This window comes from Lissotriton helveticus, chromosome 2_1 (genome assembly GCF_964261635.1).
Source record: "Lissotriton helveticus chromosome 2_1, aLisHel1.1, whole genome shotgun sequence".
Lineage (NCBI taxonomy): Eukaryota > Metazoa > Chordata > Amphibia > Caudata > Salamandridae > Lissotriton > Lissotriton helveticus.
The window spans coordinates 594,453,298-594,476,082 of record NC_136059.1 but is presented as its reverse complement, the minus strand read 5'-3'; the positions used below and the strand labels follow the sequence as shown (position 1 = coordinate 594,476,082).

The window sequence follows — 22,785 nt, the reverse complement described above, 5'->3', positions numbered from 1 at the left end:
GGATGAGGCGAAGATGCATGGGAATTGCTACCTCTTTGGGAGAGGGCAGTGTGTCTCTCCAGTCTTCATTGTCTATACTACCTAGGTCAGCCTCCCATCTCGTACGTAATTTCTGCATAGGATCAGCACGATTATTCACCAGTTTCCTGTAGGTGAGGGAGATGGCCTTGCGGTTCATTGGATCTAGCAACAGCCAGTCTTCTAAGGGGGCAGAGTCAGGGAAAGGGATTCCCCTTGGTAAGGCTGCAGAAATAGCGTGACTGATTTGGAGATATCGAAAGTCCTCTGAGGGTGCCTGTTGGTATTTAGTCTGGAGGTCAGCAAACGTGGCTAATTTCCCTTTCACCCACATGTCCCCAACCTTGGAAATCCCGATAGTGTCCCATTTGTCAAAACAGGGCAGTTCCGTAGGGTCAGGTTCCCAGAGAGGAGTTGCTTTAGTTAGACGGTTGTGCCAGTCAAGTTAAGATTGGTAATAGTCGTATGACTGGCAACCCTATGCCCCCGTCATACCAGCCCATGGTCAGTTTGTTCATAATAATGCGTGGCGGACGGCCCTCCCACAGTAATCCCCGCACCACACTGTCGATTTGGGAAAAATATGAGGCTGGGATAGGATTAGGAGCATTTTGTAGCGCATAGAGGAAGCACGGAAGCGTGAGCATCTTAAACAGGGACGCTCACCCCAAGAAAGTGTCGGGCATCAGATTTTAGACGTTGGAGGTGCCTCAGCAAGTTTCTCTCGAAGAAAATGTGACCGTCAGAAATGACAGACGCCCAGGTATCGAAAACCTTGGGTTGAAACCGGAATCTCATAGCCCCGAGGGTTGGATCGGGGCTCGTGCCACAGGACATACATCTGGGACTTGGACCAATTAATCCAGTATCCCGAGTGTGCACCAAATATGTGGAAAATATGAAGTACCCTCCGCAACGAGTGGGCCGGATAGGCCAAATAGAGGAGAATATCATTCGTGTAAAGCGAGATACGATCTTCATGGTCATCCGCCCGTTTGAGTCCCCTTATTTCTGGATCACCCCTGATCCAAACGGCCAGGGGCTCCAACAACAAGGCAAAAAGAAGCAGGGATAGCAGACGGTGAAGCAGATGCCCCACATAACTAAAAGTAAAGGACACTAAGAATCAACGCAACAATATGATGGTTGCATATACACAAATTAGAGAATCCTGAAAAATGCAGAACAGGAATATGCAATAAGGAAATTCCTTAAAGTGGTAACCAACCAGTGCCCTTTAGTAGGAGAGACATAACATTCGGTCTTGAAAAAGATGGTAGATTACTGTTAAAAGCCATCGAAAGGCGTCGACGCCTACATCTGCACAATCAAGGGACCAAGTCTATCCTGCAGACAAGATAAATTAAGCGGGTCCAGGATTAGCTCTCTTTTTGAATATTGGGTTTCTAGATGTGCAACTCTTATGACAAATAGAAGTGTCTGTACCTGTCTCTCCCTTTTCTTTTCTCCCTCCTTTTCAAGTGATATTGTGCAATTAAGCTCTTGTTTGGAAAATTGTCTACCAGTATCAGATTTATGAAATTCATATGAGTATTTTGGTGATGATATTGTATATGTTTTAAATGAAATTATATGTTGTTGGTTTTAATCAAGTGTATTTTTGACATGTGTTTTTAACAAAAAATAAAAAGTGATTTATAGAATTTCTTGTGTGTGTACCACATAGTGTTAGGAACCATTGCTAATACATGGGCTACCTATGGTATCAGTAATACAGTACATGATTGACTTTCAAATTTCGTCTGCCAAGGGCTACACCCATTTTTTCATTGTGTGTATAATAGCCTAATCCAGCCAATCCACTTAGGTCCGAACCCTATGCGAGTCAACACGTCAAAGAAAAAATCCCATTCGTATTATTGTTTTTTTAAGTTGAAGTTTGAAGAAAGTGCGTTGGTGATGATAAAATCATTCCGTGTGATGCAATGAAATATACTAACATTGTAAGATCCATTTGAATAGGTGAAAATGTTCTTTAGTTTTTATTTAGCTATTTTTTTAGCTTTCTTCTCTCTGTCTCCCTCTGCCCTAGCTCCATTTCATATTTTCCTCCCAATCCTGTTCCTTTCTTCGTTCCCTCTCACTTCTCCCTCATCCTTTCCTCTCCTCTCTCAGATGTCTGTTTCCTTCCCCGCTATGGATGTCTGTTTCCCTCTTCTCCTTCTTCTGTCTTATGTTTCTTTCTTTGTCTTTTATTCGTCTTGAATAATTTGTCATCGTCTGGGATTAAGATAGACAACTTTGACCATTCGGTGTTGTGGTTCTGTTCCCAACCCATCAATAATTACTAAAATCTATTTTTCAGGGTTGAATGTCTGATTGTTGCAAATGATGCAACTGTCAAAGGTGGCGCCTACTACCCAATTACAGTCAAAAAGCATCTCCGCGCACAAGAAATTGCTATGCAGAATCACCTTCCATGTATATACCTTGGTGAGTTGCAAGAGTTCAACGTTGTTCTACACGTGAGCCAAATCAACTGCTTACAATTTTTAAGAGTTGAAAAGTTAATTATTTCTTGTAAATGGCATTCAACCTGCTTCGAGACAAACGCAAACAAAATAACTTGGTAAAACGTAAGCTCAAGACTGGCTCTTTCCTACCTGGAACAAGTAATTAAGTTATAACTATTAATCAGTCCGCATTTGTAGAGCGCAGCACTGTCACCCCTACAGGTAAGTGGGCACTGTGTCGCTATCGAAGAGCCAGGTCTTGAGTCTCTTTCTGAAGTCTGCCAGCGAGGGGGCTGTACGTAGCTGGAGGGGAAGGTCGTTCTAGGTCTTGGCAGCGATGTAGAAGGATCGGCCAATGCTGCGGCTGCGATGGATGCGGGGGAGGGGGTGCGAGGGCAGAGGAGAGCAGGTGTCTAGTGAGTGGCAGACACCTGCATGTGTGGCATTTTTCTTAACCAGTTTTATCCTTTGTGTGCATTGAAGTAGGTGACAGAGGATTTAAGAGAAGAGTGGAACATCCTTCCAGAACAGTCTCTTGACTGTCTGTGTTAAGGATTGTTTCATCGTTAATTCAATTAATAAATTTTGATCTGGAACTGATACAGAGGTCCACAAAAATACACACCCAGATTAAACAAGAAATACTTTACGTACAATACGTAATTCTTCCGTTGTACATGGCTTTCTCCTAAAAAAGACTTTTATCAAACATACTTTGTGGTGTGCAGGAAAGATAAACAGATAAGCAAATCAAAACATTCCTATGAAATAAGAGGAGAAATATTAAAACATGTATACAATCAAATATCCAGCCACCAAAATATTATGACATACAAAATAAAGTTAAAAAAGACCTAATAAATAGCCCAAAAGTTTAAAAAAAATTATATATCCTATAACAGACCATTTCATTTAGTGGGGACAAAACAAATAAATGGGCAGAATGAATATTATATTTGATAAATAATGGTCTTAAAAACATGTGCCTGGCCCTTTGTAACTCTAAGCACACAAATAACACATGGTTAAAATCTTGGATTTGTAAATAACATATTTCACAAATGCTCTCCTCTCTGTATTTTATCCCAAATGCCGCTAACTTCTCTTAGGGGCAACAAGTGGATTCTCAATAAGAGTATCAACCTTCTAATCCCGTGAGGTAGGTTCCAAGTTACATAGGGCTGTGGTTTGTTCTCCAGAACACTCCCACAGACCACCGCATTACGAGACTTGGGCTGACTTAAAGCGATATCTCTGACCAGACTGATAGAGGTTGCAGACTTTTTTATAAACAACTTCAATGCAAACTTTGGCATGGGGGAGACAGTGGTTCATCATTAGGTACTGGTTCCAGCACTGTTGTATGGTCCGATCCAATCATGCCAGTGAGCATTTTGGCTTCAGTAAATATAGGAATCATGTCCCTTAAGTTGGGAATCTTCTATAAAATAGGACAGAAGTGGTTTGGGACATACTCATCTTAGAAACTCATGTACTCCTAGTTCTACAGCCATTTACTAGTAGTCACTTTCAGCCAGAGAAGAGAGGACTTTAGCCACAGGCCAGAGAAGGGGCGGAGCCGAGGAGTTGGAGGGGGTCCTTCAAATATTGGGCTCCTGAACTTAGTGTTTAAATTGCATTAAAGTACCACAGTAGGGCAGCCGGGCCCTTGTCGGGATGCCATCCAATCTCTAGGCATATGTATGGCTGAAGAGACTGTAGACTAAGATTACCCGAGTTACTAGGGTACCATTTACTAATCTGCAAATGGGTCCTCAACAATAGTATGCATGCACACAAACTGTGTTTCCTTATTCGAACACTTGAGTAACAAGTCTTTTTTTTCTTTCTTTTTTTTTTTTTAGCATTGCAAATCAATTCTTGCTTTTTCTTGTATTTCTCTTTTTTTCTGCATCTCTGTGCTTTGTTTGTATTTGTTTTGAATTTTGTATAAAACAAATCTATTTACCCGGTTACAATATCTGTTTTATTGCATGCCAAAAGTGAGTTTTACAAAAATTACAAAAGATTAAATATTGTGTCGAGGGGAAATGGCTGTAAGATAAACACTCTTAACATGCAGACTATTTAAAACATGACTGCATATAATGTAAAATCCAAAAAGATCTGCGCTATTGGTTACCTCTTCATTAGTCCAGCGGAGGATTCCTGACGCAAGCCTCTGCCACGCCTGAGGTGCAGAGGCAGCCCCAACCCTTCAGTGGACCCTCAGCCTCTGGAAGTAGGGGCCATTCAGCCCAAGGCCAATGAATAGCTGCGAGATATGGGAAGACTAGGAGGGGGGGCTCGTCTCATTCTGGAGGTAGGGTGAAGTAATTTTTTGTTACATCACTGGCCCAATGATGCTCGTTTAGGCCAAGTTCCCTTCCTTTTACGTGATCCTGTCAACTTCAATGCATCTCTATTTGCGTTTTCTATTTGTCTCTAAGAAGCAGCAGGCCTACCATGAATTTTTCCTTAGTCAATGACTAATTCCCTAATGTAACACACAAATCACTGCATTCATGGACTCTTAAATGTATATAATCTTACCTTGGATTATAACCTTTAAACCAACCTAAAATTAAGCATCACATAAGTGTTAAGCATCACATAGTGCCACTTACCTTGATAACACTAACCCACTAACAATTTTTAATATTGGCTATAAATCTAGTATTCATTTTCAATCCACATGAATCCTAGGTTAATAATTGGGCTTCCTGGAGTAGCGTGCTACCCACCGAAAAATCTTTCAATGCATTATAAGTGCTATATAAATGGAAATACATTACGAAACCATGTTAGAGTCCACCTCTAGGTCTTAGACTTGGAAAGGCAATACGTCATTTAATTCATTTCAAATACTTTTTATTGGGTTTTCAGGTTGTTTAATGCTTTGTAACACACTAATGCATTTCGACAAGCCTGACCGTATGTAATCATTATTCCACTGTATATATTAAGAGAGATCGATTCATTAGAGTGTTATTAAAAGACATTTCATGTATAATGTTAATTGACATCAAAAGATAAAGAGGTTTATAAATACAGTTGCCTTCTCTCATTATCGCTTGTGCTTTGTCTCCAGTGTGGAAAGAGAGCCTCTACTCTCCCAGAGCTTTGAGTCTTAAATATTTGGTTGAGCCAGGTTTACACTTCGGTTATGGTACTGTATCAGCAAGGTTGTGTGATATAAATATGATTGAATACTACTGACTATTTGGGGCTGACATCATAGAACAAGAGGAGGTTGGTAAAGATAGGAAACTCCATTGTGGAGGAGGGAAACAAAGTGGAATGCATGAGCGGATAATATGGATAGCTGCAGCCGGGGCCTCTGCAGGTAAGAGCGGTGGGGCCAGGTGAAGGGGTATTTCGAGAGACTACCATGAGGGAAAACAAAATTAATAATTAATTTTTCCCTCGTGTTTGTCTCTCGAAATCCCCCCTCACCTGACCACACCGCTCTTACCTGCAGCAACCGCGGCTGGATAGCTGGCAGAAGCGACGTGGGGGATGCATGGGCCGGAACATTCGTAGTATCTAATAGCGAGTAGTGTGAGACCGGATCCCGCCATGTTTCTTAATTCAACCTCAGTGGAGTTTGGGCAGGGCGAGGCCTTCGAGGGTTTGTAGTGGGTGATCACTGTGCATGTGAGGATGGGAAGGACACCTGCTGGTGGACTGGAACACAGTTGAGGGCCTTTAGGATGCATTGGTCTGGAGTGGAAGGTTGTGAGTTCTTTGAATGGCATTAGCATGATGTTCCAGGCTGCTGCTATGGGGCGTCTCAAGATTCTTCAGACTTCTTCCCAATGTAATACAGAACTCTATGTGTCACCCCAATGGCGTAGAGCTGGTGACATTGGGGGGAGATTAGGGGCTATTGTGAATGCCTTAGCAAGGCAGTAAGCGCTTCGCCAAGAGAAGGGATAGGTTAGCCTACCATGCCCACAACTTGTGGTTTTTCCTCGTGAGAAATATGGCCAGTGCTGTGGCCTCCAATGAGTTGAGTGTTGTGAACACCATAACAGTGGCTAATAGAGCATGTGTAGAATGCCTAACGCTGGTTACACTGGGCATGACCAAAGCATGTGCTGAAAGTCCGCTGATTATGCTTGGTATCTGCAGGTGAGGTTGGCCGTTGGGAACATACAGTTTATCCTGGAAGGTGTGAGGTAAGCCCTATGGAGTATATTGAATGTTCTTGATTTGCATATTTCTGGCGATAAGGTGGAGAAATTTTAGTGCCCGTGACCTTTCAGTTTCATGTAGGTGCCGCTCCTGATTCTCCTCTCATTCTCGGTGCCGTTGAGTCAGTAGAACCCAGTATGTTCCTTAATGGCTTTGTAAAACCAAGTGATAAGATGGTGTCCTTTTCCCATGGTGTGTAGTGCATGCATCAGTGCGTGCGTGGGCAGTCTGCGTTAATCACACCCCACAGTGACTTGAGGGCTCCTAATAACTGCCCGTGTAAACAAAATTGAGTTGGGGGAGTGTTGTATTCCTGGCAGAGCTGGTCGAATGAAAGTAAATGGGGTCCTGAAACAAACCCCCCACCATGTCAGTGGAATGTTTATACCAGGTTGCTAATTGTTCAGCAGTAAAATGCCCCAAGGGTCCAGGTAGACCCTGGAGCAGTGTGGCAGGGGAGTAGGTGAGTGTGTGCTTTGAGTTGGAAGACACTCACCAAGCACCTCTGAGCAATCCACTCATGGAGGGACCACAAACAGTACAGCTTAACAGAGGGGTGAAGAAGTTGTTGTATTAAATACAAGGGAGGGAACAATCCCCTGCAATGCTTTCATAAAGATTGTTTCCCGATAGCCACCTGGACACCCAATGAAGCTGCGCTGCAAGGTAATAGGCCTCAAAAGATGGCCCTCCCAGCCTACTGCCCCACACTGGTAACTGAAGCTCGTTTATGGCTACTAGGTGATGCTCATTATCCCAGATCAGATCTTCCAGCACCTGGTTCAAGTCCAGAAAGAATCGTTGCTTAGGAAATACCAGATCATTGACAAAGTAGTATAGTAGCCGGGGAAGGACAGTCATCTTTGCGAGCCAGCAGCATCCGCTGCCAAAACCACATTTGAGACTTAAGGGCTGTAAATGCCTGCTGTAGGTTGCCATCGAATAAATCCTGCTGAGAGTGATAAAGATGGATTCCAGTCAAGGAGGGAAAGATCCAAGACATTGTTATAGTCCCTTCCCAGTTACCAGGGGATGCCTACCCATTGGGCGAGGATTCAGAATAGGGCAGCCCAGAAGGCTACTTGCTCGGAGTTTGGGGCACATATACATCCCAAAGTGACTGGATTGCCATCTAGTCTGACTTGTTCAAAAACATACGTTCTTTCTTTATCAATCACCGTTTGGCGGGCCTGAAAGGTGGTCCCAGGGCAGATCCATTGCAAGGCTCCTTGTGCATAGGAGTAGTACACTCTGCCATAAATCTGACCCCTTCAGCACTTGCTGAGTAGCTGAAGTTCGCTGCCTAGGAGGTGAGTGTCTTGCAGGAAGCTGATATGTGTTTGAAGTTGGTTGATGTATGTGTACACTGAGACAGAGTGGTGAATGCATTCCCCATACATTTAAGGTAAGGAATCTGGTAGTCCAGTGACGGTCCATGCAGTCCTGTGTATTGTATCAAGGGGAGACAGCCCCACGCACCGTACACCCCCGGTGCTTGGTCATGAAAGAAATTCTGCATTGCTAGTGCCATGAAGGGAATAACAGTGGGGTATAACCACTAATACTCAAACAGAAACCAGAGCCTGCAGCCAATGGCAGCAAGCCCAAACATTTATTCTAATAGCTAACTCATGAAGTGGGGGAAGTAATAATGCACCATGTAGTGGTGATAGTCCAAGGGGGGTGGGGATAACGGCCTGCAGGTCCGCAAACTAGATCATGCTGCATGTGTATGAGTGGCCAAGCCATTGTTAGCTCAACAGCAATATCGTAATGGGAGCAGCCTCCACAGTTGTTTTTCTCAAATAGTTGCAAGTGTGTTGAGTGGGCAGTAATGCGGTATTGTCCCAAACAGAGCATGCCAAGAAAACCTGTGAGCAGTCCCATAAAGTGCCTCATCACTTACTGGGTCTTTATAACAGGAATGGGGGCATTAAAGCAAGTCCCCTACTGTTTGCAGCATAACTGGTCCGGCTAGGAGCACACTGAGCCCGCTGAGGTTGTGTTGTCATCGCTCTATGCCAAACTTGAGTCTGTATGATGTGAGGGCAAGGGTTGATGCAGGGCGTAGGCAGCCTCTATGGCAGATTGTTGACTCTGCCACAGCTCTTTGGGCCTACTCTGTCTCCTGCCCCACCGGCCCTTCCACCACCCAGGTCGCACTGTTTGGTTTGCAGTTGCCAGGGGCAATGGCTTCCCTCAAAGTGAGTTTCAACCCAGTCCCAAGCTGAAACCAGATCCATAAAGAAATGAGTTTACTGTTTATGCACAATCCATAACTTTGACGGAAACATCACAAAATATTGGGCATTCAGATCCCAAATGTGTTGATTCACTGAGAGGAAGGAGGCGTGTTGTCATTGGGTGAACTGCGTATAGTCAGGGAAAATAGAGACTCAACCGTTCTCAAACTTGAGGGGGAAAGCATGTCTGGCGGCTTGTAGTATGCATCGTAGTATGCATCCCTGTCTTTATACTGAAACAATTTTGCAACTATTGGACACCTAGGTGACCTCGGCTGAGGCTTGCAAGCTGGCACATGATGAGGCCTTTCCGTGGAAAAGTGAGGGGAGAGGGTCAGTGTTGGTGTAAAAGATCTCACCTGTTCCTCTAGATAATCAATCTTAGTCTGGAATCCTTCTAAACCCTCTGACATGCCCTCCACCCAGATGTTAATTCTGCGGTCTCTTCCTTCCACATCCTCTGTCCGATACTCCAATTGCTGCATTCTATCCAGCAGGTCACGAGTGTCTTAACTTGGTCTGCCAACTGCGGCGCCATGTCCAATACATTGTGTTCAGTATGTGAAACTCTGGTGGCTAGTTTCTGTTGATCTCTCTGGAAAAGGCCGAAGTCTACTCTGATCTCCTCAATCCGTGACTCCGCTGAAGTGCTTAAGGTCTCTATGGCTTGTAATATAGCGTCCAACTTGGTGGTGGAGTCTTGTTCTGGTTCGGTCAGCGGGAGCCCTTGGTCCCGACGGTCTGGTAAATGTAGTGTCGGGGATAGTGGGCGTGACAGGCCTCTGTATGCTTTGAGTTTGCCATGGTGGTAAGATGTTGGCAGTGCGCAGACGTGCCCATCATTGAACTACCTCCACTGTGTAGGCATGTATGCACAAATTTCGTGAGCCTATCACTGAATCTTATCTTAATGTGCTCTTAGTGTGCCTATCACTGGATCGCAGGCATTGTTTAGGCACTTGTAGATTAATTGGGTGTGTATATCATCAAATCCAATAATAATATGTATATCACTGCTGTGAATACTCGTTTTGCATGACCTCCTCTTAAAATGGCTGCCGCTCCTCAGCCATCTTATTCCCCACACATGGGATAGCTACCAATGTTGTGATTCAGTCAATTTCGTGATACAGCAGTACTAATGCTCTTTTTAAATAGCAACACTGCCAAGCCAGTCAGTTTGGTCTACAGCTGCAGTGAGTCATGAAGAGCGTATGCACTCTGGCTACACGACTCTAGCTACACAAACTCCTGAACTACAGACCAAATCTGCACTCTCGTATGAGCTTCGCTTAAAATGGCTGCCGCTCCTCAGCCATCTTATTCACCACACATTTTAGTTGTGCTCTGCCTCCTGCAGTGCTAGCGCAAATCTTATTTCCTTTCTCTACATTTGATACCATGGCAATTATCAGGCGTAATGCCACATGCGCAGCGCTCCAGTCCTACGCTTCAAGAATGCTGCGCCTCCCCAGGGTCAATGGGAATCCGTTAGGCCAGTTCTAGTAGGCCCCAAGGCCCCCATCGCGTTCCCAACCGGTTCCGTGATAGTAAGCAGAGGTGCATGGCAGCCAGTATTTTCCTCCGTGGGCCCGCCAAGTTGAAAGGGCCGCAGGGTTGTGGGTTACCGCTCACACCTGCTCTGAGTGCCGCAATGCCCACCTCACATGGGGCAACTGGGTCCGCTTAATCTCTTGTGGTTGTCTGACAGTGCACCTGAAAGAAATTTGTGGTTGAATCACATTTTTTTAAGATCAAGGATGACCTAAGCCTCTTTTTTTGTTGGGAATCAGATCAGGTTTGTACCGAAGAAACTAAGTTTGTGAAGCATATATAGTCCGCTTTCAGTAATCTGGGCAAGAGTTGATTTCTCTGCTGGCATACAGTAGATTGATCCTATTATGCACTTACCTTGTAGTTAAGATCTGTTTCTTCTTCCCATGGGTGTTTTGAATCAGTTATATATTATTTTAGCGGCTAAAGTACTGACCTATCCATGACAGCGGGCGGCGTGGCAGCAGGCCACACCGTGGATACCTCCCTCTACAAGTGCTCGACCACTAATGCTTCAACACTAGGCAAGGTGCATCCCACAATTACATTGTGAGGGTTACTATTTTCCTGGTAGTGGAGAAGGGATACATGCTGTGCACGTTGGGAAATGTAGTGCAGTGTAGTGTGTACATCCACTCTCCCCAAGTAAGAATAATAGACACAATTTTAGCTGGAAGGTGTCTCAAAAGCTTGTTTTTTTTCCATACTGCAGAATACCACAGGGTGCCACGCTGATGTCCTAGGAAAACAGACTGTCTCTCCTAGCTACGCTGGGACAGTGCAGCCTGTACAGAAAGGTACAAGAATATACTGACCAAGTGAAAGAATGTTTTATATAACTCCAAATGCAGGCTTTGTGCTAGCTTGTAAAACTCCATTTGTGATTACATGTCCCATCAAGTTCAAAAAGATGTACCAGGCATTATTGTTATTGTTTTTCTAGTTTTCTCTCATTATTTTAATGCAGGGTTATGTCGTGTTGGTGGGGTGGATAAAAATTGCTATATAAATCCAATACCAAACTATAAGGTGTGTAGAATTTATTTGGTCTGGTGGCGAGCTTATAGGGCTGATTAACAATTCTCATGGGCCCTACCTTTCACTTTAGGTGGTGTAATACACTTTTCGTTACCATGGGCAAGACCTACATAGGGCCCTGGCTTCAGTTCAAAGCTCAAGGGATCTGTACTAAGATCAAAAGGTGTCAAGAAAAGCAAAATGTGTAGCGGCGTAGTAGAATGTGATGGATTCTCTTCCATCTCCGAACAACTGTGTGCTTATGAAAAAGCATTGCAAGTGCTCTCTAACCAACAAGTGTCTTCCTTTTAACGAGATATGGTAAACCTATAATCTTAGTGTATTTTAGCATGTGATTATCACACATACCCAGACTTCCGAAAACCTAATTTATAGACTTCACCTAAAAGAGAATGGGAAGGCCATACCTATTTTACATACTGGTATATTCATTGAATTACAATGAAAAATGAAATACTCCACCTTGTGACTGCATGTGTGGTTTTCAAGTGATGTATTGTAGCTTTATTTTTATAGAGGGCTTGAGCAATTGTGTGGCTTTCATGGCGATTTATTGGGATTGTCTGACATGGAATGTTGCCAACCAGTCACAAATATTTCCATTTAATTGAGAGAGATGGAGTTAGAAATATTTAAGTTTGCATTGTATAATTTCTCTTTTTGTAGTCGATTCTGGTGGCGCGAACCTCCCAAGACAAGCAGAAGTATTTCCTGACAGAGATCATTTTGGCCGTATATTCTACAACCAGGCCTGTATGTCTTCAAAAGGGATCTTTCAGGTGAGTCACAAGACACCCGGCGACCTACTCAACACATGCCTTCTTTAATGGGACTTTACAGCTCGATTCTTGAAAATGAACACAATGTAAGGCAACACTGTATTTATAACTCAAGAGTGCACAATAGTACTAGAGCTGGATGACTCTTGCCACATCTCAGGACTGTGTTAGTTTCTAGTTGAAAAAAGCCTGGTGGTAGGACAACTCTGTCTCCAGTTTATAGTATGTGCCACTTAAATGTTATTAGCCATAACTAGATTTTTGAAAAAACTTTATGATCGGATGGTATCAACTTGGAAAACCCCTCACCTCCTTTCACACTTTTTTCACGTTATGCAATTTTTACAACACCTTACTGTGGCACAAAAGATATGGTCATCGTAGCTTGAGGAAGACTTCTGAATTTACTAAAACTAGATCTATAGGAAAAGGTCGCATATTGTGGATTGGCTGAAGGTTTTTTATCAGTAGAGCGTTTACTGCTGCATGTTTCCTGGACTCTGAGAACTTTGCCGTGGTTACAGTGAAGTTCAGGATTTATTTTATTTTATTTATTTTAACGACTTGTAGAGCGCCTGGTGACCCGAAGGCATCCCCGCGCTGTAATGATTTTGATATCCAGATGAGATGGAGGAGAGAAAAGGAAGAAAAAGAAAAAAGGGGGGGGATGCGAGTGAGAACTTTGCTGATTGGGGAGGCTCCCATGTTTTTAAGTTTAGAAAGCTTTATTGAATAAGATAGGCCAAGTAAAACATCATTACAAGTAACATATGGCAATGGAAGGAGGTAAAAGGATATTCAAATATAACAGTAAGCAATGCAGTCCCAAAAAGGGAAGTAGATACTATACCAAGGAAGAGGTATTTTGTTTTGTGGGAGGGGAGAAGAGAAAGAGAAAGGGAAAGAGAGAGTTAGGTGGGGGAGGGGTAGAGAAAAGAAGGGCAACCTGAAATACAAATTCAATATCATAAATTGACATAATCAAATAAAATTGAAATGCTGAGTAATAATCAAAATTGAAAAAGTAAAGGGGTGCAAGGTGAAGTTCAAGGAATACGTCTAGAAAGGAAATCAGTTAAAGGTTATTGATCAAAAACCAAATCTTTTTTGATCAATAAAGGTATAGTAGTAGCAAAGGCATGGTCAAGCCTATGGTGATGACATAACAGGTTCCACCAAGCACTATATGAAATCTTTGAAGTATCTTTCCAGTTGGTTGTGATAATCTGAAAGGAAATGGCTTTATATAGATATATAAATTTACGTACATTACATTGAACATTCCATATATGTGAAGAACCATCCAAAAAGATATGTACAATTTCAAAAGGATAGTCTGTGGCTAAAATGTCATTTGGTTTTGACCAAATGCGAGACCAGAGGGATTTAACCAACGGGCAATGAAAAAACATGTGAAGAAAATCACTATCAGCATATGAGCAGGGCCAACATTTCTTGGAGTCAAGTAACTTGAATTTATGTAAATCAGAGGGGTTAAAAAAAAGTCTGTTATAAAAGAAGTATAGAGTCTGTGTGGTGCTGGCAGAACGGGAAACTGAGTGTATTTTAGACCATATAGAGTCCCAAACTTGGAGGGAGAATTCGTGGACTAGATCCTTTTCCCATAAAAGTTCAAGTTTAGATTTGGACCGATCAGCAGTGGGATGAGATAATAGTTTATAAATGGCAGCAGCCTTGAAAGGAGTCGAAAAGTGTGGTGGACGGGAGAGGGTAGGGGCAATAGTGGTCAGGGAACTATTTTGAGAAATAATAGAGGTTAGGGCATTTTTAAGCAATGGATATTGGGAAGGGTATGTGTTGGAAAGGTGAAATAAGTCCCGAATATCTGGGAAAGCCCTCAAGGAATTATCTTTAAGTAAATTATCATAAGTGATGATGCCTTTGTCATTCCATTCCTTCCAAAAAAGCTCTCTGTTATTGATTTTTAAGGATTTATTGTACCAAATCGGAGTAAAGGAGTGAAAGTCGGCTTGGGAGAGAAAGGAACAAACAGTGAAAGAGTAAGTGCTTTGGAGTGTTTAAATATGGGAGCGAGAAATCACTTGGAGGCTGAGATAAGCAAGTAGCTGTAGGAAATGAAAAGGGTGAGAGTTGCGCGAACACTATTGAACTCCAGGCTGTTAAGGGGGGACAAAATGAGTCTGTTAAAAAAGGCCAAATTTGTTTTAAAGTGAAAGCTGAGTGAAATCAGGTAAGGTTAGGAAAGTTGACTCCACCTAAATCTTTGGGTTGTTGGAGACGAGAGAGAGAAATCCTAGCTTTGCGATTGTTCCATAAGAATTTTGTTAGGAGGCAATTTATGGTTTTAAAGAAATAGAGTGGAGAGAAATAGGAAGCATCAAGAGATCAAAATTAATGATAGGAAGAAGCATCATCTTAATAGTTGCTAGCCTCCCCCACCAGGATAAGAAAAGAGGAGACCAACCGTCTATGAGTGAAGAGATCTTTTTAAGTATGTCCTTATGGTTGAGTTTAATAGTTTCTCTTATAGTGCTGGCATAAAGAATGCCTAAACACTTAATATTTCTGGGATTCCATTCAAAGCCAGAACCATGGAACATATGGGAAAGGCAAAATTTGTTAAGTGGTAGGACTTCAGATTTGTCTATATTCAGTTTGTATCCAGAGACTAAGGAATATTCTTGTAAAAAAGAAAAAAGGGAGGGTAAAGAAGTGGTCGGATTAGAGATGTAGAGTAAGATATCGTTTGCGTAAGCAGTAAATTTAATATCAATATTCTGAAATGTGAAGCCGGTATAAGATGTTGAGCGCCAAATTTTTTCTAAGAAAGGTTCTAAAGCAAGAATGAAAAGAAGAGGGGAAAGGGGACAACCTTGTCTGGTGCCTCTATGGAGCGAAACATAATTAGATTGGGAGCCATTGGCCCAAATAGAAGAAGATGGGGCAGAATACAACAGTTGAATGTATTGAATAATGGGGGGGGGGCTAAAACGATGCCATCTCAGCGCTCCAAACATAAAGACCCAGCTGACCGTAGCGAACGCTTTTTCAGCATTTAATGTGATAGCTGCGACTGCGGAGTCCATCTTTGTGGCAAGCTGGATGATGTTGATTAGAGTTCTCGAATTATCGGTAATAGGATCTACCTTTCACAAACCCAGATTGGTAAATATTAATAAGATTGGGAATGACTTTGTTAATACGAATTGCTAAGATTTTGGCGTACATTTTACAGTCTGTATTGATCAAGGAAATGGGTAGATAATTTTTGCAAAGGGAGGGGTCCTTGTCTTTTTTAGGGATTAGGCCTAGCATTGCCTGTGTAAAGGAACCCTAGATTCACCTTTGGCAAGAAAATAGTTGATCAATGCAAGTAATTGTGGTATTAAAATATTCTTGAAATGGAGATAAAAACGAACAGTGAAGCCATCTGGGCCGGGTGTTTTGTCCTTGGGTAAAAGAGTAATAGCATTGAGTATTTCCTTTTCCGAGATAGGAATGTCTAGGGATGAAAGATCTGTAAGATTGTCCGGGGATTTGGGAGTAGATTGACAGAAAGAGTTGATTTGTGCAGAAGAAGGACTGGATTCCGGAGTGTAAAGGGAAGACTAATATTGAACAAAACAGTCAAGGATTTTATCATCAGCGGACGATCTCCATGTACATCAGTAATAGCTATGATTTTGGATTTTTGCTTTTTGATTTTGAGATAATTTGCAAGGGATTTTCCTGCTTTGTTTCACCCTCCATACATTTTAGCATTTAATTTGAAGAGATTATTGCATGCAGAATCCCAAGAGTGTTTGTTATATTGCATCTTCGCTTTGATAAGAGAAGATAGTGTATCAGAGGAGTTTGTGGTGAAATAAAGGTGTTCAAGTTCTTTAATCTGTTTAAGAATGTGAGATGAATGTGAAAGGGCTTTTTTCCTCTTTCGAGATACAAAGTCAATAATAAATCCTCTAGCGGCAGCCTTGAAAGCATCTCAAATAAAGTGAAATTGAGGAGTAGAGTGAAGATTATTATGGAAGAATTCCTCCATAAAAAGCATAAAGTGCTCAGTAAACTGGGAGTCTAAGAGGAGAGAATTATTGAAGCGCCAGCGCCGAGAGGTGGGAGTAGGTGAAGGGTAGTCTATATCTAAAATAAGTAGGGCGTGATCTGAAATAAGAATAAAACCTATTTTTGAGTTAGTCATGAATTGGAAGACGTGTTGAGTGAGAAAAATATAGTCAATAAGGGAATGTGATGCATGTACTGGAGAAAAGAAGGAGAATTCTAGTGCGTCAGGGTGGGATATTCTCCAGGAATCTATGAGGCCTCTGGAAGAGATGGATTTGTAAAAAGATTTTTGTATCTTATTTGGAACATATCTAGTTTGTGATTTTCAGTCTAAAAAGGGATCCATGAGTTGGTTACAATCCCCGCCCAAAGTTAAATCATCAGTCGCATGTGAGGAAAGAAGTGTGGAAAAGTTATTCCAAAAGGTTAAATCAACGCCATTAGGGCCATAAACATTACAAAAGGAAAGTTGTATATTATTAACAGTAGTATCTAAAAACAACCATCTACCATTAGTATCATGAAACTCATTTTGTAACTGAACAGTCAACGACTTATGAAACAAAATAATAACACCATTCTTGTTGTTCACTGCCGGAGAGCAGAAGGCTTATCCTACCCATTGTTTACGCAGTGAAGACAGATCCTTTGGCTTAAGGTGCGTTTCTTGCAACAATGCAACTTGACATTTCAATCTCGATAAATGAGATAAAACATGTTGTTTTTTAACAGGATTGCAAATACCTTTAACATTCCTAGAAATAACACGAAGACCACTCATTCTTGGAATTTGAATAAGAGTAGGTGGAAGAGTGAAGAGAAGTCAAAAAAGAGTAGGAGAAGATAAAATAAGGGTAAGAAGAGGTTGGAAAGATGCAGATAGCAAAGAAGAGTAACAAGAGAAGAGATTGAACCAAATGACCACCACAAGAATAGGAACCAGAACAGGTTGAGAGAATAGTAGAGAACCATAGGCTGAGATGAAAAAGAGGGAATCAAAAAGAGGGAACAATAAAGAGTCATGAGCTGAGAAAAGGATATAGGAGGAAATAGAGAAGGAAAATGTTGCCAGAAAAACAATGAAGGAGGGGAAAGAAGATGACTGGGATAAGATAAGAAAAAAGAGATGACAGAAAGCCAAATGGCATTAGCCATATCAATCCACAGGAGAAGAAACAATAGTGTTGGGGGGGTGGTAGAGGGCGGTAAGAAACAATATGACCACTCCACTGAGTGGAAACACCGAGAGGAAAACAAACTGATATGGAAAATATTAAAAAATGAGGAAGAAAAAAACTCCAAATTTACAGTAGTAGACGAGTGAAACCAGGAGGAAGGAGACTTACCAAACAATAAATGACAAAGCGACGGGATGAATCAGACGTGATAAACAGAGGCAGAAATGCGGGAATGATTCCTCAACAAGAGGACAACACAAGGGGAACCTGGAAAATATGGAAAAAATATAGACACAATCAAGAAAAATAATACAACATACCATAAATATTAAGTCTCAGAGAGAAAAACAAACATATATATCAAATAACTAAACAATCAATGATTGCTGAGTTTCATGAGTTCTCCTCGATGAGAATGGATACAATTCCAAAGGTCAGCTGGATCCTCAAAGGAAAATGTTCTATCTTTGTAAGTCACTTTAAAGAAACAAGGATGTATGAGGCCATAGCGAGCATTCATGGATTTGAGAGCTGGTCTGAGATCCAGAAATTCTTTACGTCTGTTAGCTGTTGGTTTAGAAACATCCTGACTAAAGAAGATTTTATGTCCGGACCATAGCATCTGTTTATGTTGTTTGGCCGCGTTGAGGATCGCCATCAGAATACTGCAGGAAATATGTGATGATGCCTCTTGGTTTAGTAGAACTGGAAGCAGACTTAGGCCCTAATCTGTGTGCCCTTTGAATGTTAAAATCTGTTGATTTAGGAAGGCGAGCAATCTGTAAGACTTGGGTTTTCAGGAAGGAGATCATGTCAGAACCTTTGGAACATTCCGGAATTCCATAAATGCGTAGGTTGTTACGCCGGTTTCGATTTTCTAAATCCTCTGCAGTTTTCTTAAGTTGGGTAACTTCCTTAGTGAGGTGTCCACTTTAGCAATGACGTCTTGCGCATCACTTAACTTCTGCTCAATATCAGACAGTCTCAAATCAAGGCCAGACCATTTTTACTCAATCCTTTGAAGAGTAGCGGTTTTGTCAAACATAAAGGGACGAATCAGGCGTAATTCTTCAATAATATCATCCAGCGTGAGGGGAGGAGGTGACTTAGGCGGAGAACAGAGGTCCTTCTTGGGTCGCTTGCCAGAGTTCGTTGATGTATCTTTACGACCTCCAGAAACTGCCCCCGCAGCACCTTGAGACTTGGAAGTTTGCAAATGATCCATGACGTATAGATCAATGTGACGAGTGAAGAGCTCAAAATATGAAAACACCAGGATAAGGACAAAAATAGTTTCTCTGAGTATAATGAGCAGCGTGGGGGCGTAGAGAAATAATATTCCAAACAGCTGCTGCAAGAGAAAGACAGTCATCTGTCACAGAGAATGCCACCAAGTGATATATAAGCAGGAGCCAAAGCAACCAGCAGGCGTATTTATCCTTAGATATATTAATGCAGTAGAGAATTAATAGTGGCTCTCAATAAAATGCTGGACTAGACTGTCGGCGCATAAAAATGCAATATATATCCAGGCAGTTGAAGAATGCATTAAACATTGATAGTGTAAGAGGACAAAAAAGCAGCAAATGACAGGAACTGCTGCAAGGAGAAAAAAAAAAGCTAACATGGTGCTGAGGAGAAATTAATTCAAACTGCCTAAGTGAAAACAGGCTCTTTAATCTGCTGAAAAAAGGAGTCTCATTGTGCAGATAAAAAAAACCTCAATTAGCTTGCAGAAAGAGTAGCAAGAGGTTTAGGTTCCAAACTATTAGGAATCAGTCAGTGAGCTAAATGCACGCTATATCGTACGCGCGCAAAATGGCGGTCGCCATCGCTGAGGAGATCATAATGTGGGGGAAAATAAACATGCCTGTGTGCTCCTGGCAGTTTCCGACACGTTAGCCTACGTCCGCGAGCATCGTCCTTGCGATGAAGAGGCTCCTTTGGCGAGAATTGAAGCTCGATGCGATGCAGATTCTCAGGTTGCGGCCATCTTGCCGCCGCTGCCCTGTGAGGCTCCTATGTTGAAGATGTAGTGGAGGCAGTGGTCTTTCAGGGCCATAGATCGGGTGGTTCTCATGATGTTGTTGTTTTTTTCTGTGGTGACTGTTTTCCTAGCATTCAGGGTATTTCCGGGGTCTTCAATGGGTAAATTGCCAGTGGTTAGAGGCAGGCAATGGGTCACAAGTGTTGTAGATCGTTACGATTTTGTTGCTGAAAGATTCATAAAGGTTGGTTCATTACTCTTGCGAGTTCATAAGGTTGTATGTGTTATCAACTGGTGCAGTAAAGTCATTTTCAGTCATGAAGATCTCTTGCATTTGTTGGTGCTGTTTTCTTTGTGCTTTGCTAGGGTCCTCTTTTTGGTAGTAGTATCTCAGTGCCAATTTAAAGGTGACTTTGTCTGCTTCTTTGTGCTTAGTTCTCGATTTTTTTTTTTTCTCCAGTTGTTTGCAATGTTGTTAAGTTGCTCGGAGTTCATTGATGTACTAACTTGCATGTTTCCTGGCTCTCTTTTTGTTGTTGTTTTTGGATGTGCCAGGCAGTCCGCGCAGTCTGTGATCCATTTGTTGAGTTGTTTCACATTAGAATATAGATTTCTGGTGGGGTTGACCTAGTTCATGTGCAAGATGTGAGACCATGTTGATTCCATGAGTCTGATCCAGTTACAGACCGCCTGAGTGATGGTTATGTGTTGCGTATGGTGAAGGGCGTTAATGTGGAAGTAGATGATGGCATGGTCAGTCCATGTGAGAGGCATAGTTGCAGTGATTTTGAAGTTGAAGGTGGCAAAGACCGGGTCACGAGTGTGTCTGGCAGAGTGTGTTGGTCCAGTGATGTGTTGAGTAAGTCTGAGGTTTTCCAGGCTTTTCAGGAGTGTGGTAGAGCTTGGGTCATTCTGGTTCTCAAGCTGGAAGTTAAGGTCTCCAAGTAAGATTTAGGCTTTTGCTGAAAGGAGCAATAAAGTCTGAGATGTTGTCGGTAAAACTGGCTCTGGGTCCGGGCGGTTGGTAGATGAGGGTTCCATTCGGGGTGAAGTTTGGTGAGATTCGCAGTTTGAAGTGTAGGCTCCCTATGTAGGGAGTTGAATCCTCGGTGCAGGTGGTGCAGCTGACGGTTTCTTTAAAGAGGACCGTAATTCCTCCTCCTGGTTTGTGTTAGTGATCATGTTGTGCGATTTTGTATCCTTCCGGGATGGCCGAAGCGCTGTTAGGTGCAGACTCTGCAGTAGTCATGTTTTTGTGAAGGGGAGGATGTCTGTGGCTTCTTTGTTTAGGATGTCCCAAATTTACTTCGTATGTGTTTGTGAGTGGGTGTTAAGGAGCATTAAATGACAGTTTGCTGTGTTTGTTAGCTGGCTTGTGTGTTTTGTTCTGTGTGGTTTGTGCGAGGGTTGTTTTTATGGGAGGGTGGTGTTCCTGTAGGATAAGCGACAGTGGGTGCAAGTGAAAGCAAGCACCTTCTGTGTTGTGCGTCATGGCTGCAGTGCGGAGACAAGCATCCTGTGTTGATAGACCTGGAAGGAGTCTGTGGAGAACCTTTGGGGGGTGGTTGGACCAGGGTTGGTGGTGCTGGGTGCGGATGGGTGCAGCCAGGCGCAGCCTTTGGCACACTATCGACTCATCTGCACTGTGGCAACCATTAAGTAGGTCCTGGGATGGGGGAGGAGTGCAGGAGGGTGGTAGGCGGGCCTTAATGGGATATTGTGAAGAACAGGTAAGGAGCAAGGGAGGTGGGAGGCAGAGAAAGAAGCGCCTGAAGGGGCAGCAAAGAAATCACAGAAAAACTTGCAAAGAGTGTGGGGAAAAGAAGAGCAGGGAGTGAGTGGAAATGAGCAGCGCAGATGCAAAAAAGTGAGTGGGAATGAGCAGATAGAAGCATTCCGGGCAAAAGAGTGAATGGAAAATGAGCAAGAAAGAGGGAAAAGAGCAAAGAGTGAGATGCATAAGCAGAAAGAGACAGAAGGGCATAGAGTGAGATAGAATAAGATTAGAGAGAGAAAGGGTGCCAGTGTGAGAGAGAGGATAACGAGACTGCAGTAACGAGCAGCAGAGGCTGCTAGAACCACTGGAACCGGGTCCACAAGGACCTAAACTAGTCCAGGTGAACCCAGAGGACAGGACCTAGATAGCTGCTCTCCGATTAGATGTTTGTGGGTTTCCTTTCTTTCGTTAATAATGAGATTTTGTTCTTGCATGTTGATTTAAGTTGCTCAGGAATAAGTTATTAAAAAATAATAATTATGGATACGTGTCATGATGATATTGTGGAACTATAAATAACATAATATTGACATTTCTGTATTGTATTGCTCTTCTTAAGAAAACATATAGCATTGAACTTCCCATGCTGTTCTGTATTGGATCTGCTCTCTGAACTTCCCATCCACCTCTTACGTTCTGTACTGCTTCATGGGTGGGAGGCTGTTCACTCAATCAAGGCTGGCCTATCTCGACAAAACGTTTACAAAGGTCATCTTAAATACAACTGGTGTCAAATGTTTTTGATGGGTAATTCCGTCAGATGTCATATCGTTGAAAATGGGGAGTAGCATATATGAGTGTGCATACCTTTCAGCATTACAATGATTGTGTCTTAAGGCGTATGCTTCGTTCACCTTTTTGTGTTCTACTCTTTCTTCTGAGACGCTGACAACATTTTTTGTTTGTTGTGGTTCTGCTCTTTTTCTACCCTCTAGATCGCTGTAGTAATGGGCTCCTGTACAGCAGGTGGTGCCTATGTGCCTGCAATGGCGGACGAAAGCATTATAGTCAAGAAACAGGGCACCATTTTCTTAGGGGGACCTCCTTTGGTGAGTTATTCTATTACATACTGAAAATATTTTTAAGTGACAAGGCTTCTATGTTCGTCTTAGTTCGCTGTACAAGTTAGAGTATTATAAACAAGCCCACGTACGTAAACAAAAACAGAAAAATATACGAACAGGAAAAATTGTCTAAATACTGTATGGATATATAGAAAGGATCGTGTTTTTAAAATAAGGGATACTCAGTCTTAAAATACACTCCACTGGATCCAGACACTTCTTGAGATACTCTCTCCCATCATACACTCACTTCTCCACGGCTATGCGCCAATTCACCCCTATCCTCATGTGTCAAAGTATGGACTTTGGGCCATAAGAATCAAGATACCCATTTGCGATTCCCAAATAGCGATCTTTAAGAAATCGCTATTTGATAATCGCAAATGGGTATGTATGTACAAAATCGCATTTTTTTTGCAATTTCTTATAATT

At 42.3% G+C, this 22,785-nt stretch overlaps 1 protein-coding gene across 1 annotated transcript in view; it reads left to right on the top strand.

Moving 5' to 3' along the window:
- Positions 1–22,785, top strand: part of MCCC2 (methylcrotonyl-CoA carboxylase subunit 2) — a 260,423-nt gene that overhangs the window by 107,770 nt on the left and 129,868 nt on the right. The window contains exons 5-7 of the mRNA XM_078675283.1: positions 2,345–2,472; positions 12,191–12,303; positions 22,225–22,338. Of these exons, the coding sequence (XP_078531409.1) occupies positions 2,345–2,472; positions 12,191–12,303; positions 22,225–22,338 (355 nt within the window). The remainder of the gene's footprint in view (positions 1–2,344; positions 2,473–12,190; positions 12,304–22,224; positions 22,339–22,785) is intronic.